The sequence below is a fragment of the Mauremys mutica genome, chromosome 2, assembly GCF_020497125.1.
Source record: "Mauremys mutica isolate MM-2020 ecotype Southern chromosome 2, ASM2049712v1, whole genome shotgun sequence".
Taxonomy (NCBI): domain Eukaryota; kingdom Metazoa; phylum Chordata; order Testudines; family Geoemydidae; genus Mauremys; species Mauremys mutica.
Window position 1 is genome coordinate 176,106,434 of NC_059073.1, and position 16,224 is coordinate 176,122,657.

General features: G+C 44.7%; 1 protein-coding gene across 2 annotated transcripts in view; it reads right to left on the minus strand.

Annotated features, from left to right (window-relative positions):
* ELP2 (elongator acetyltransferase complex subunit 2) overlaps nt 1–16,224 on the minus strand; it is a 101,034-nt gene that overhangs the window by 72,180 nt on the left and 12,630 nt on the right. For both annotated transcript variants that reach the window (XM_045007278.1, XM_045007279.1), the window contains exon 5: nt 11,927–12,004. In XM_045007278.1, coding sequence (XP_044863213.1) covers nt 11,927–12,004 — 78 coding nt within the window. The remainder of the gene's footprint in view (nt 1–11,926; nt 12,005–16,224) is intronic.

Below are 16,224 nucleotides of genomic sequence, written 5' to 3' on the forward strand. Positions count from 1 at the left end.
TTTCTGGCTGTGGTTCTTGCAACCAGAAAGGCAACCTTCATAGACAGATGAACAAAGGAACATGAGACTAAAGATTCAAATGGAGCTTTCATAAATGCTGACAGGACTAGATTGAGATTCCATATCAGGGTAGGTTTCACTACCAGAAAAAGGGTTCTGACAAGTGCCTTGAGAAACCATGCTGTAGTAGGATGTGCAAAGAGCAAATGTGGGCTGTCCACTGGAGGGTGAAAGACGTTAATAGCTTCCACCATGCACTTGCAAGAAGCTGATAGGCAATTCTGACCTTTTTAGAGAGAAGGCAGTCCAGAATAGTGGGCATCTGGAAAAAGCTGGTGAACCAGAACTGCCTCAGCCACTGAGGAGCAAGTAGGATTACCGACTTTGTCTTGTTTTCCTCAAGACTTGAGGTTAGAGAGGGATGGTATAGGAATGTGTACATCAACAACTTCATCCACTGTACAGAAATGTGTCCCAGAGACACTCTGGAGCAGTAGACAGGGCATTTATTGTTTTTTTGAGGATGCAAAGAGATCTCACCATTGGAATCCCACTGTTTGAATATGCTCTGTACCACTGAGTTATGTAGTTCCTACTCACGGTCTCTGGAGAAATGTCTGCTGCGATGTCAGCCACTCTCGGAAAGAGCACTGCCAAGATGGTGACTTGATGGTAGATGCAGTTCCAGATACTAAGAGCTTCTGTACAAAGAAGTGTGGACCTTGCTCCTCCCAATTCACTGATATAATAAAGTGCTATCATGTTATCTGACATGACTTGAACATCCAGGGTCTGAATAAACAGTAGGAATTGTTTGCAGACTTTCTGCATTGCCCAAAGTTCCAGGACATTTATGTGCAATTGGGATTCTTGTTGGGTCCAAGAACATGTTTATCCAGGCAGTCTACCCAACTTAGTAAGCAGGTGGCTGATCAAACTTTTTGTGGGTAGGGACGGGACAAACGTAACCCTTCACACACACACTGTTATCCTGTTTTCCTACCAAGTAAGCAAACTCAGAACCCTGTGCTGGAGCAATAACAACGGTGGGGGAAAAACAGACCGTATAGTCTCATCATATGGTGATTACACTCTTTTCATTCCACTAGTATCTCTAGAGGATGTTAAACAGAAGCTACCAGAGTCAGACATTTTTAAATCAGCAGGTCCAGATAACTGCCTGAGGAGGCCTGCTGGACCATTAATTTTGATCTTCAGTAAGTCCTGGAGCACTGAAAGCTAAATGTTGTGCCAGTTTTGAAAAAGGGCAAGATAATGGAGCAGCTGACATAGGACTCTATAAATAAAGAATTAAATGAAGGCAATGTAATTAGTGCAAATGAACATGGGTTTATGGAATATAGATCCTATCAAACTAACTTAATTTTTTTTTATGAGATTACAAGTTTGTTTGGTTGATGCAGGTTGTTGAAGTAATAGACTTCTGTATTTGTGTTTGACTTGGTACCACTTGACTAAATTAGAATATAAATTTAACATGGCATACACACACATAGGTATGGATTAAAAACTGGCTAACTGATAGGTCTCAAAATGTAATTGTTAATGGGGAATGGTCACTGAGTGGGTGCTTCTCCAGCATAGACCAACAGGGATCATCAGTTCTTAGCCCTACACTAATTAACACTTATCATAGAATCATAGAATATTAGGGTTGGAAGGGACCTCAGGAGGTCATCTAGTCCAACCCCCTGCTCAAAGCAGGACCAATCCCCAGACAGAATTTTACCCCGGTTCCCTAAATGGCCTCCTCAAGGATTGAACTCACAACCCTGGGTTTAGCAGGGTTCAAACCACTGAGCTATCCCTCCCCCGCATCAATGTCCTGAATGAAAATATAAAACAGTCACTGATAAAGTTTGCAGATGAGATGACAAATTGGTGGAGTGGTAAATAATGAAGAGGACAGGTCACTGATACAGAGAGATCTGGATCACTTGGCAAACTAGGCACAAGCAAATAATATGCATTTTACTATGGCTAAAGGTAAATGTGTACATTTAGTAACAAAGAATGCAGGGTCATACTTATAGGTTGGGGAACTCTATACTGGGAAGCAGTGACTCTTGAAGATGTGGAGGTCATTGTGGATAATCAGCTGAACATGAGATACCAGTGTGACACTTGGCCAAAGGAGCCAATGCAATCCTGGAATGCATAAACAAGGGATCTAGAGTAGGAGTAGAGAAGTTATTTTATCTCTGCATTTGACACTGGTGCTACCACCAATGGAATAGTGTGTACAATTCTGATGACCACAATTCAAAAAGAATATTGAAAAATTGGAGAGAGTTCAAAGAAGAGCCACAAGAATGATCAAAGGATTAGAAAACATGCCTTATAAACTCAAGTAGCTCAATCTATTTAACTTAACAAAGAGAAGGTTAAGGGGTGACTTCATTATAGTCCAGAAGTACCTACATGGGGAACAAACATTCAATAATGGGCTCTTCAGTCTAGCAGAGAAAGACATACCACAATCCAATGGCTGGAAGTTGAAGCTAGACAAGTTCAGACCAGAAATAAGGTACAAATTTTTAATGGAGAGAGTAATTAACCATTTTAGAACAATTTACCATGGTGAATTCTCCATCACTGACCATTTTTAAATCAAGATTGGATGTCCTTCTAAAATAGACACTCTAGAAATTATTTTGAGGAAGTTCTGTTATGGGCAAGACCTGTGTGATATAAGAAGTCAGACTAGATGGCCTTGGAATCTGATACATATTTAACGATTCATTCGTTCTCTTGCTAAATAGATCATTGCCCTCAAAAGGCAGATCCTCACAGTGAATTGAACTTCCTTGAGAATCTAGAGGATCAGAGCCATGAAACTCATCTCATAACTATAGATACTGCCATTGAGCAGGAGGCTGTATCTGCTGCACGCACAAAGCCTGAAGGGCCAATCAGGCTGGCAAATTTACCTTTATCAATGATTGCTTGGAGCTGAAGTTTATCCTCAAGTCAGTTTCTTAGTGAATTCAGAGAACTTACTGTAATTAATAAACTCATACTTTGATATTAAAGGTTGGTACTTCGCTATCCAGAACTGTTAAACTTGCCAAAGTGAAGTTCTTCCTCCCCAAAAGCTCTAGACATTTAGCCTCATCTGGGGGGTTTAGATCTGGGTTGGTAGTTGCTTGTTCCTTTCAATGACAGCCTGCACCACTGAAAAGAGTATGGAGCAAGGAGTGAAAATAATTATTCTGTCCCTTTCCATGATACAGAATATTTATTCTCTGTTCTTTTCAGAGTGGGGGCGTAAGTGGCTGGAGTATGCTAGACTGTTTCAGCCAGTTCTAAAGTGGCCTCATTAATAGGCAGTGCCACATTACTGGGAGTAGCACTGTGGAGAATATCCAGCAGCTTATAAGGGTGCCCTGTATTTCCTCCAGGGGAATCTAGAGAGTGCATGCAATTCTCAAGAGGTCATAATCATTGTGTGGTAATGACAAGGCAGGAGTGACTGCCTCATCTGGTGAGAACAATGATAATCCTACAGAAGTGAGTGGTTCTGGCTGTGCTGATTGCTCCCCTTCCTCAGAGTGATCCTGGGCAGATTGAGGTTCTTCCCCAGATAAAAAAGCCTGTCCTGATTCCCACTGAGACCTCGCATATTTGGGATGTCTCATACAGATCCCAGGGACCCAAATAAGGCCAGTGCAAGGGCTCATGGGATGGTCCCCTTGGAGGAGGATACCATCAATCCCAAGTAAGGTAGTCCTACCTGTGACAGTGGGAAGGTGCCCATGAGACCTTGGAGATGCTATCAGGGCTGATCTTCCACCTTGATTCGGCTGGTGAAGCCCTCTCCTTGATTCTGGACTCACTGAAGGAGAATGAGGTTTCTGTCAGTGGGCTGGGCTGTTGGTACTGGTGGTCTCATTATTCCTTGGCTGGTCAATGGTACCAGACAGTGGCTAATCAAAGTTACAGGGACATCCTTGGTTAGACCAGATCTGACAGTATTATTGATTCTGGGCCTGCAGAGATTAGCTGTTTTCGGTACTGATCATTTCTTTTCTTTGAGCATAGTACTGTCGGTGTAGGAAATGTCCACTGTCTTCTTTTCCTCACCAATATCAAGGATGGTGCTGTCCATTTGGCTGTGGATGGCTTTGTGACATTTGTGGTTCTCAGTGTCAAGAAACTGGTACCATGCCTTTTGTGAGCTCCTGACCCACGTGGACCAGTGCGTGGAGTCTCAGCCAACTTTGAGGGTGTCAAAGAAGATGTCCGGTACTTGAAGACTTTGAGGGAGATTTTTCACATTTTTTGTGAGGGTTTGCTCCTGCCGCCTAATGTAGGCTGTGTTTGGAAGAGTCTATCTACCCTGAGCAGTCCCTGAGCCTGAGACCAGCTGCTTGAAGAGATACTTAATGCTTCTGTGCAATGCACAGGGAGGTCGGATGGGTGAGGGTTGGACTGCGGTCTCATGGAATGATCCATCAGGAATCTTCTACGTCTGAAGTCACAGGCTTGACAAGTTTGCCAAGAAAAGAACCATCAGATATTATACTTAGAAGGCAGATAGAGAGATGTGTCGTGGAGTCGATGACCAGGAAGGCAGGCAATGCAGATCTCGAATCCTGAAGTCTTGGGTATGCTAGGCAACCCTGTATAGGGGTTGCTGGGGTAGGTCGGGTTTTTCTCCATGCCTCTGTACTACTAGAACTACACTATCTAAACTGAAAACTATTAATATCAAACTTTTTTAACAGGAATTCCAGCTAAAGCTGTGAACACTGAGGAAGTACTTTTCTTTTCAGAAGGTGGGATGAGGAGATGCAGTTAAATTGATTGAAATACAGATTACCAAATTGTGCATACCAATCTAAATGCTAGATCTAAGGAATAATGTTTTGTGAAAGTATGAGTTGAGCTCCAAGGACCACAGGCAGCAGAAAGGAACTGGAGAAGTGGACACCTGCCCCATATGCCCTCGGTTCAGGGCACAAGGGCAGAGACATGGATCCATGGACATGGCTAGGAAAAAAATCTTCCAATCTCAGGTGCATGGAACACATGCACACCTTGACTGGAACACTCAAGTTTTCATGCTCTCCTCCACAATCTTGAGGGCCTGAAATTTCCTTTTAAAAAATAAATATAGGTGATTCTCTATAATTTGAGTTCTTCAAGATGAACTCGGTCTATTCTCTCTCACGTTGTGCAAGGGTACAGCTTGGATCAGCTGACCATACTAGCAGCAGTGCCCACTGGAGCACTTTTGGGCCCCCATACTAAGGGCAGGACTGTGGGCGGGGGGTGGGGGTGGTGCCAACTGCCTTAATTCTTACCACTACCTCCTCAAGTCTGAAACTGAAATTAGGACTCTGAGGAAAAAAGGAAAGGTGGGTGAGGAGTGTGAATGTGCAGAATCCATCTCAATGAAAACTCTGTATGGCTGAGTAACCTTTACTTCTTCAAGTAGCCTTTGCAAATTCCAATTCTTGACTACTGACAAGTAGCACTCTTCTTTTTGGAAGGTGGGATGAGGCGATGCAGTTAAATTGATTGCAATACAGATTACCAAGTTGCGCATACCAATTGAAATGCCAGATCTATAAGAGAATGGTCAGTTATGAGAGGTTCCCTGATCCATTTTCTGGGAGGGCAATGACAAGGAAAAGTATCAGGCCAGTAGTAGCCTGATTGCAGCTCAGTGTCAATCTAAAGCAGTTTCCAAGGCAACAGCAGCAACCTGGTTAAGCACAAAGATCAAAACTGTGTGACACATTTCCATGGCGGACAAGCAGCGGGTCCTACAGGGAGGTTCTCATATCTCCAGAGAGGTCTGTGTAGGTAAGAAAATGGTTTAAACTTACATTTTTATTTTTATTTTCTGGAGGAGGGGGAGAAGGAAGAGGAACCAGACCCACCACATTATACTTCTTTCCTTTACCCTAAATCACCAAAGATAACGTATCTGGTGTTGCATGAGAGTAACTAAATGACAGTGTTACAAGTGTTCACTGTGAACCTAAGTCACCACTGTAACCATGGATCCAACAGGAACCAGTAGCTCTAAGGAAGCATCAGGTGTTTTATCAGGCTTCTGATGAGTTTTCAAGCCTGGGGCCAATTCAGGGCAGGATGATACTGGCCCTTTATACCCTCTTTGCTGCTGTTCTGATTTTTGAGCTCAGACTTTTCATGGGGATGCTTTTGCACTTGAGTATGCAGACTCAGAAATACTGGATTCCTGAAATTTGCTCTTTCAGTAGAGGCATATACCTGTGAGGCCAAAAGTTTATGCTTGGTCAGATCCAATATTTGAGGATTCATAGTGAACAGCACCTTCAGTTTGGCTCAATCGAAGAAGCAGATGAGTGAGCTGGAAGTTGGCTAGTCTTTTTAGTCTCCTTAGGAGTTGGAATTAAGGCCACTCTCCCTGCAATTATAGATTCTGATGCTCCTTTCTGGTCCTCAGAGTAACAGGGCTGTATGTAAAGCAACAAGGTGAATGACCTTCCTCAAATAAACCAAAACAATACATATCTCCATAAGAAGCAAGAAAATTAGGAGGGTAAGAGGCACAACTCTTAAACCCCAGTTTCGTTGCTTTCGGTTCCAACATATCAGAAGAAAGGAACTGAATCAAGATCATTAGTTAAAAGAACTAACTGAAATCTATCAAAACTAAGGCATCACCACCTTTGGGGATGCAATGTGCTGACAAATCCAGGTTAGAGGAACCAGTGAGCTTCCTGGTCCATCTGCTACTGCTGTTGAAAGTAACTGAAGCAGTTAGGAGCCAGCCTACACATGACCAAGGTGTTATACCCCAGGACAATCCCCCAAGTCCTGACTGAGATATGCTCTCGCCACACAGGTCCTCACCACACCTTCATGATATGATTATAACTATGCATTCTGGGCAAGATCTGACACATATCCACACAGTGGGCCCTTAAAATTCAGGTGCTGCCAATAACTTTAAAGATGACACTATAGCTCGAGCCCTACGAACACTGATACAGGCAAACTGCACCCTACACCTCATTAATAAAACAGAAGTGTTCCTCCTGTCCTCAGCCCCAGTGGTGAAAGAGATCACATCTTTGGAAGCCATCATCGAAGGACACAGAGAGATGCTGCAATTCGGCAAGATCACTTGGCCACTGATTCTCAATATAATGTTGTTGGCTCTCCACAATCCTCAGACCCTCTCGTGGGAATAAAAAAAAAAAAAACCAGCTCCCCCTCTGAATTCTGTCAATGGGTCTGCCTATACATGACTAGCAACAAGTCTTCAGACCAAGATACCATGGACATTTGAGGAGAACATGGACACCCTGCCTCCATGCCAGAACTACAAGTGCTCCACAAATCTGCAGTTTGGGGTGAGGGCTCCATATAGTCAAATCCACGCAATATTCATGCCTGAATTGGCTATCCTATGCACATACTTCCAAGGGAACCTGGTCAAGTGCTTATGCGCCAATCTCCTACTGGGGCTCTGGTCCCATGGACTATTGGTCCTTGAACCAAATGATGATCAGGAACCAATATTCCTTACCTTTAATACTTGAACTGTTAGACTGCATTAGATCTGCTCGGCTATTTACTAAACTAATATGTATTTGGGCAGGGGATGAATGGAAGACTGCATTCCGTACCCACTACAGTGACTCTGAGCATTTAGTGATGCCACTTGAACTGAAGAATGCCCTGCAACCTCCCAGTATTTTCTTAAAGACAACATATTGATCCAAGATGTCCCAGAAATATCTTATATCCCAATTAGATACTCATCTCCTCAGAGAATCCCAAGAAGCACTCACCACGTTAGGGCCGACCTAAAAGAAAAGTCGACACAGTCTATGCAAAATTGGAAAAATGTGTTTTTGATCAACTCTCCACGGAGTTCCTAGGGTTTATTCTATCCCCAGGAAGGATCAAAAAAAGGTGGAGACCATTTGCAATTGGCCAAGGCCTCAGTAAACCTGCTTCTTAGGCTTCACTATTGGTGTTTCATCACAGACTTTTCAGGGCAATTAGCACCTGTGACCATGCTCATTTATAAAAATGCCAGATTTATTTGGTCCTCCAAAGCCCCAGCAAGCATTCAAAAGACAAACTCATCTTCACCACTGCTCCTGTCCTGGTACACCCAGACCCCACACAAGCCTTTATCATGGAAGCTGATGCATCAAATGTGACAATCAGGGCAGTGCTCTGTCACACATATGGTCCCAAAGAGTCATTACATCTGTTCACCTATTTGTCCTGGAAACTCAAAACCAATGAACAAAATTATGAGATCTTGGACAAGGAACTCCTGGCAATCTAAGCCACTTTTGAGAAGTGGCATCACTACCCCCAAGGAATGCAACATCTAGTACAGGTCTATACGGACCACATAAACCTTGAATATCTAGACAAAGCCACAGCACTGAACCAGAGGCAACTCAGATGAGTTGTAGTCTTCTCCCGCTTCAACTTCACCATCACCTACCGCCCAGAGGCCAAAAATGGTAAGGTCAATGAACTATTCCAAAAGGCATAATTATTATGTAGTCCAAGACATGCCTAGCCAGAAGCTGCCTTCCATTCTCAAGCCTCACAATTTACTGAATGCTGCCATTCACCAAGATCTAACCCTAATCCATTCTGCTTCAAGGAAGGTGATCTTTCCCATAGAGCTAAGGACAAGGGACATCATGACACATGGGGTGAGATAATATATGTGACTGGACACACATGTCCCTCAGGAGCTTCCCACAACAGAGGTGATGCATTTGGGACACCAACACTCCTGTAGCAGGGTATTTCAGTCACCTTATAACTTATCACCAACCCTCCTGTTTCTTCTGGTAATGCCGAACGCAAGCTGTGATACAGGCTTAAGTCAACTCCCGTGACTTGTATGCAAGTATCAACATACCAAGGCACAAACTCTTGAGGATTCTCCTGCCCAGGCCCTGGGGAGCCATCGTTAGTTGGGGACTGATCCTGCTTTGAGGAGGGGGTTGGACTAGATGACTTCCTGAGGTCCCTTCCAACCCTGATATTCTATGATTGCCCTGGATTTCATTGTCCAACTCCCTGAGTCCAGTGGCCACACGGTAATCACAACTGTTGTGAACCAATTTACCAAAATGGCACATTTCATCCTCTGCATTCACCTACCTTTCTGCAAAGAAACAGCTCAGCTCCTCGTGAAATATATCATCCACCTCCAGGGGCTCTTGGACCAGGTTATTTCAGATCAAGGCCCACAGTTCATATCACACTCCCAATGCAAGGCCCTACAGCTACTTGGAGCCCACACTTACATGTCTTTAGTGTACCACCCACAGACAGCTGGCCAATCAGAGAGGGTAAACCAAATATTAGTACACTACTTACAATGCTTTGTCAATTATCACCAGAGCTACAGGTCCGCACTCCTGTCCTATGCGGAATTCACATGTACAACATGTTTTCACCCTCAGATTCACCCAGCATTACCTACACCTTCCCCAAACCCAGCAGTCACTGACTGGATTCAACAGATTTACCAGGTCGAAGAAGTGGTAAGAGGCTCCCTTGAGGAAGCAAAGAAAGCCTACAGTGATATCAGACTGTCAATGGCCAACTTTTTCAGTATGCCAAGGGGCACAGCTTTCCACAGAACAACTCTGCACGGACAGGCCATCCTGCAAACTGGACCACCAGTTCCTCAGGCCATACCAAATCAGGTAACAAATCAGTTACCTTCAAACTCTGCCTGTCTAGATTCCTCGAGTTACACCCTGTCTTCCACATGTCGCTCCTGAAACCCTACATGGAGATCCATTCTCCACTAAACCCAACCTTCTCCTGCACCGGTACATGTCCCGGACTACAAAGAGTATGTAGTCCACAAAGTGCTTGACTCCAAGATAAATTGGGGCACACTATGGTATCTCATCGACTGGAAAGACTATGGCCCTAAAGAATGGTCCTGGGAACCACCTGACCACGTCCATGCACCTGACCTTTCATAAAAACACCCTGGTCCAACAATGCCATATGGGCACCCCTGAAGGGGGTGCGATGTGAGGTTCTGCAGGGATAGGACTGGAACCCAGGTCTGCAGGATGGCCAATGCCTCCATGCTATTACCCGGTGTTAGGATATAGATATTCAGGCCTGTCTGCAAAGGCCTATACTTTAAGAATTTAGGTGTATTCTTATTACTAAGGTAGTTATAGAGGTATAAAAGAAAGAATCAAAACCACTGTCTGTCTGTCTAAGGGCCTTTTCTTACTGTGACAGTCTGAGCCCTGTTCTTAGGCTAAGGCATTCAGCTAAGCAGCAGAGGCAGCCATAAACTAGGAAGTGAAAGGTCACATCCTCACATTCCAAACTAGTTACATTAAAATAAGGTGCTATGGGGCTGTTAGGAATACAATCCTGTCCTGATATTCCTATCACCTCCAGAGAAAGGGAAGAGCCTAGATGATGTAAAAGCAAACAGTTTGATAGCATCCTGTCTGGCAAAAACTCACTTATCAATAGACCTGCATCTCGGCTTGCTCCAACTCCTGACTCCCAACTCTGGCTCTGATCCCTGCCTCTGAGGCTGACCCCTGGCTTGTCTCCTGACTTCAATTATGACCCTTGGCTTGACTCCTGTCTCCAACCACTAAGCCTGATTCCTGGTTCTACTTGCTAGGCCAGACCACCCATGTCCTGCTCATCACATATTCTACCCCCAGTATCACTGGGCATACAACTGTGCACGGGGAAAAACCTACTCCACGGACACTAGGCTCCATTCAGCCTCCTCCCTCCTCCAATTCATATGATCTTGGGATAGACAAACTCATGAAAGGACCCACCAAGAGACTCAGCCGGCAGAGGCAGAGCCAAGCAGCTGCAGCAGGGACCATCAGACACTGATGATGTTGTCAGTGCTGTTTCCTACACCTGCTTCCTACAATTTTTATTCTGGACACTCTCTCCTTTGCATTAATTTTGCAGTTTAATTCAATTCCCTCCCGCCCTCTTCATCTCACTGCACCCCACACTCATATAGCCCTGCTCTTGTTCCACTTCTCCCTTACGCTATCCCCTTGCCCTCCTCATCTTCCCTTCTGATTGCCTTACCCCACTCCCTGCAACGTCCCTTATCCCTTCCTACAGCTGTTTAGCTAATCTACTCCCAACAAAGCCCACCCCCCAAAAATTCATGAACTCACATGATATTTGCAGACCATCATACTGTTCACTGTTTGTGTTATATCTCTGCCACACATTCTTTTTCTGTCTTGTCTACTTAGACTATAAACGTTGAGGCCAAGACTGTCTCAGACTCTGTATACAGTGCCTAGCACAATGAGACTTCTAGAAGCTACTATAACACAAATATCAGATAATAGTTAGTAATAATAATAGAACTTAACACAAAGTATTGGGTGAAGTTCTATGGCCTGTGTTATGCAGGAGGTTAAATGATTTAAATGGTCATTTTGGTCTTTAAAAAAAAAAAAAAAAGAAAAAATCTATGACATTTATACAATTGCTTCAGGGTGCTGCAGGTATGGTTCCTCCTTTCCAAAGGAGCTTAACTCCATCCTATCATTGCGGGGGGGCTGGGGGGCTTATATCTTGACCTAACTTTATGAATCTATAACTGACTTCTGCCTCACAATGCAACTAAATTGACATATAATATATGCTCTATCAAGACTGTTTTGGAAGCACTACAACAAAGCAACTTTGTTCTAACTACTAACCTCCAAATTAAATCTATTCAGACGTGAAGCTCGGGGTGGTTTCTTGTCAATTTAGATATGATTATTCATATACTGTGTGCACCAAAAATTAGCTAAATGAAAACACTGATTTTCAAGGCACATTAACCACTGTTTTTAAAAATGTGTCATTTCTCCTGGACTAAGCGTTCAGGATATGTAGATATACTTACCATCACTGCCAGGCAAGAAGGATAAGCAGACATCCATAACAAATCCATTTCCAAATTCCAGGGTCTGAAGGCAGTTAGCTGAAAATTGAGAGTAAAGAATGCTGAACTCACTCTACCAAATTAACGCTGTAGGGGGAGGGGACAGCACACTTATGTTTTGGTTGCTTAACACTTTCCATTACAAAAAAAAATCATGCACCCCACTGAGAACCTGTTACCTCCATTGGTCAGAGAAAACATTTGATTTTGGCAGGGGACCTCCATGGAATTAGGGAAGTGCCTTTTGCTGGCCCCAGTAAAATCCATTGAAATCTGAGTTATAAGCTATTAAAAGTTATTTCCCAGAGCATCTTATATTGTACAGTTTAATTTTGGCAGCATGACAATAGCACTGCATGTTCTAAATCCCTCTCTGGATGGGCCCCATCACTGCAGCATGCATTCACTGCATTGGGGCAGAAACTCAGCCTGTCCTCTACCAGAGCAGCTGCAGCGGCAGGAGGGAGAGAGAGATGAGCCACACTTTTCCCCAACCACCCTACAGACCCAGCAGTGGCCCAAATGGCTCAGCACCCTAAACTAAAGGCAACACCCTAAGGGAAGAGCTCCCCCATATCTCAGGGGCAGGATTAGGAAGAGATGCTCAGCCCTGCTGCTGCTAGAGTGTGGCAATGTGGGGGAAGAGACATGTAGAGAATTATAATGTTTGTGCAGGAAGATGGGGGATTTGTTTTCTGGGGTGGGTAGTTCTGCTTAGGCAGTTCCCTGCTCGTTTGATCTAGGAAAGAAGTTATTTCTCTGACGTGGTCAGGTTAAAGTGAGATCTCTTTGGATGAGAAATAGTGGTGTAGGTTGCCTGGGGCGGATGTACATGGGGTGTGGAGGAGGTGACTAGTTTGAGAGAACTAGAAACAACTATCAAATAACCATCAAGTTTTGTACCTCAACATTTTGCTTCTATGTTGTCTATTATTATTTGATTAGCCTATTAAGACTAAGTTCTTAGGGCAGAGATTGACTTTTTGCTCGGTATGCACACAGTGCTTATTACAATGGGGCCCTGATCTACGACTGGGACCGCTAAGGTCTATATAATAAAACAAAACAAAACCCCACAACTGGGAACCAGGAAATTACAAGTTCTAGACTCACTCTTCTACCAATTGGTGCTAACAATTCTGTACCCTTCACAATCATTATTATTAAGCAAGGTGTCACTGAAAGGTTACATACGCTGGGAATAGAACATAGATCTCTAATATGGAAAACCAAAATATCACACATTTAGCTACATTAGTCTGCTACGCTGTCTGTAAAATCGGGCTACCCATCCTAAGGTAAGCAACCCAATGCAGAGGAGAGGACAACCAACCAATCAAGCAGATCGATGCAGACCTTGTCTTTGAGCTGGCCCAGAATGCTACCTTCCTCCTTCTGAAGGCTCGGGAGGACAGAACAAACACCTAGCTTTCTCTGTGCCTCCTGGTCCTTCTCTGCTCTGTCCAAGGAGATCCTGCACCTCAGGCCTTCTGGTCCATGTGGCCCCAGCTGCAGTGTGGAGAAGCAGAAAGGTGCTTCCTGCTCTGCTTGGGCATTGCCTAGGTACAAGAGATTCCCTGTTTGGAAGGAGCAGTTCATGAAGAGATGACTCCTAGAATCCCTGGTTAAAAGGAGCCCAGGAATCTCTGGGTTTTTTGTTTGTTTCTTTGTTTTGAGGAGATGGGGGGTTGCTTGTTTTGTTTCAAGTCAAAAATTGCTTTTACCTCATTTTTCTTTTGAGGCTTGAAAAGAATCCCCAAAGCCCTGCCAGAAGCAGAGACCCTCGTTCTGTCTCCTGCATGGACTCTGTAGTGGGGCGGCTCCCCCACTCCAGCAGAAAAAGAGTTAAAGTCAGCCCTGGGAGAAGGTTGTGGCTGAGAGCTGCTAAGCTGGGCTGATTGGGGAAGCGGCCACAGCTGGGCCACACCCCAATCAGGCCACAGCTGGCCTGTATAAAAAGACTGTGAGCCAGAGGCCCAAGAGAAGGCTCTCTCCAGGCTGGGAGAGAGCAGGGCCTGGCTGCCTGCAGAAAGGGTACTGGAAGTGAAACAGGGCTGGGGAGAGCCAGAGGAACAGGGGAGCTCCAGGCTGGCAACTCCCCAGGCTGCAGGGCCTGGTCCAAGGCCCCTGGAAGTACTGGGTTGCAGAGAAAGGCAGCAGCGGCACAGGAGCCAGCAAACAGAGCTGTAAACAGGGGAGTTTCAGTGGGAGTTTGCGGGGGAGACTAAGAGAGCTAGGCAGAGGAATAGACAGGCCAGTGAAGGGAGTGGATGGTGTTCTGCCGGTGTCCCGGAGCCTGTTGGGGGTTTGTTTTGCTGTAGGTGCTGATGGTTTGCTTTGATTTGTGTTTCCTGGACTAACAGGGTTTAGGTGGGAAGGCTATGACCGATACAGAGGCAGCAGTGGAAATCACAATGAGGATGACTGGATGTGGAAGCTGCGGCATGTACACGATCCTGGAGGGGGTACCAGAAAAGAGTTTCGTCTGCATGAAGTGCCGCCTGATAGAGCTAATGGAAGAAAAGATCCGAGGACTGGAGATGCAGGTGGAAACTCTGGTTGAGTTTAGAACAGGTTTTGAGCAAATGATGGAGCAGAGACATGAGGAGGCTGAAGGGAAAAGCTCAGACTTGCAGATGGAAGCAGGACCAAAGAATTCTGAGGGGAGACTGCTGGGTGAGGAAAGTGGATGGTGGAAGCATGTGACTAAGAGAACCAGGCAGAGGAAAAGACGGGTCAGTGAAGGAGAAATAGAGCTCAGGAACAGGTTTGCGGAGTTAGAAAATGAAGAAGGGGCACAGCAGGTGGTCGCTCACCTTCAGGAATAGAAGAGCAGCTATAGGAAGAGGGGAAGAGTCAATGGAGACAACAACATCAAACATGAGCCCCAGGAGGATATGGGATGGGATGGGTTGTGGAGGACTGCAAGGGACAATAGAAATCAAGAGGACTTGCAGCCAGAGGGAACAGGGGATAGACCAGAGAATCGCACCGTCACCAGGAAAAGGCAGGTCTATGTGATTGGGGACTCCTTACTGAGAAGAAAAGACAGGCCTCTAACCAGAGCTGATCCAAAGGGTGTGCTGTCTGCCGGGTGCTAATATATGGGATGTGGACCTGAGGCTGAAAAGGATCCTAATGGGAAGGGGAAAGAATCCGCTGATTGTCCTTCATGTGTGAACAAATGATACGGCTAGATTCTCACTGGAACATATCAAGGGAGACTATGCCAGACTGGGGATGATGCTTAAGGAAATTGAGGCTCAGGTGATCTTCAATGGGATTCTGCCTGTTCCTAGAGAAGGGCAACAAAAGTGTGACAAGATTATCGTGATCAACAGATGGCTCAGGCAGTGGTGCTATAAAGAAGGCTTTGGGATGTATGGCCGCTGGGAAGCATTCATGGACAGAGGAATGTTCTCTTGGGATGGACTTCATCTGAGTAGGGAGGGAAATAGACTTCTAGGATGGAGGCCGGCACAACTGATTAAGAGAGCTTTAAACTAGGAATTTGGGGGAAATGTCCAGGTAATCCCCACACCAGATTTTAACATTGAGAGGGAAGAAAACAATGTAAGAAAGGATACAGCCATGGGTAGGAGAATGGACATAAGGAGGAAGGGTAGTGTAGATACCGGTCTAATAGGTGATACTGGCAGTAGAACATCTGGCCTAATTGGGTAAAGAATGTGAGTGAAGCCAAACAGCAAAAATTAAGATGTTTGTACATCAATTCGAGGAGCCTAGGTAACAAAATGGAGGAACTAGAGTTACTGGTGCAGGAAGTGAAACCAGCTATTATAGGGATAACAGAAACATGGTGGAATAGTAGTCATGACTGGAGTACAGGTATTGAAAGCTATGTGCTGTTTAGGAAAGACAGAAATAAAGGCAAAGGTGGTGGAGTAGCACTGTATGTCAATGATGAGGTAGACTGTAAAGAAATAAGAAGTGATGGAATGGATAAGGTAGAGTCTATCTGGGTAAAAAAATTGGGGAAGAAAGCTACTAGAGCCTCCCCTGAGACAGTGCTTGGGGTGTGCTACAGACCGCCGGGATCTGATTTGGATATGGATAGAGACCTCTTTAGTGTTTACTTCATTAAAAACATTAATGGGAATTGTGTGATCACGGGAGACTTTAACTTCCCAGATATAGACTGGAGGACAAGTGTTAGTAATAATAATAGGGCTCAAATCTTTCTGGATGCAATAGCTGATGGATTCCTTCACCAAGTAGTTGAAGAACCAACAAGAGGG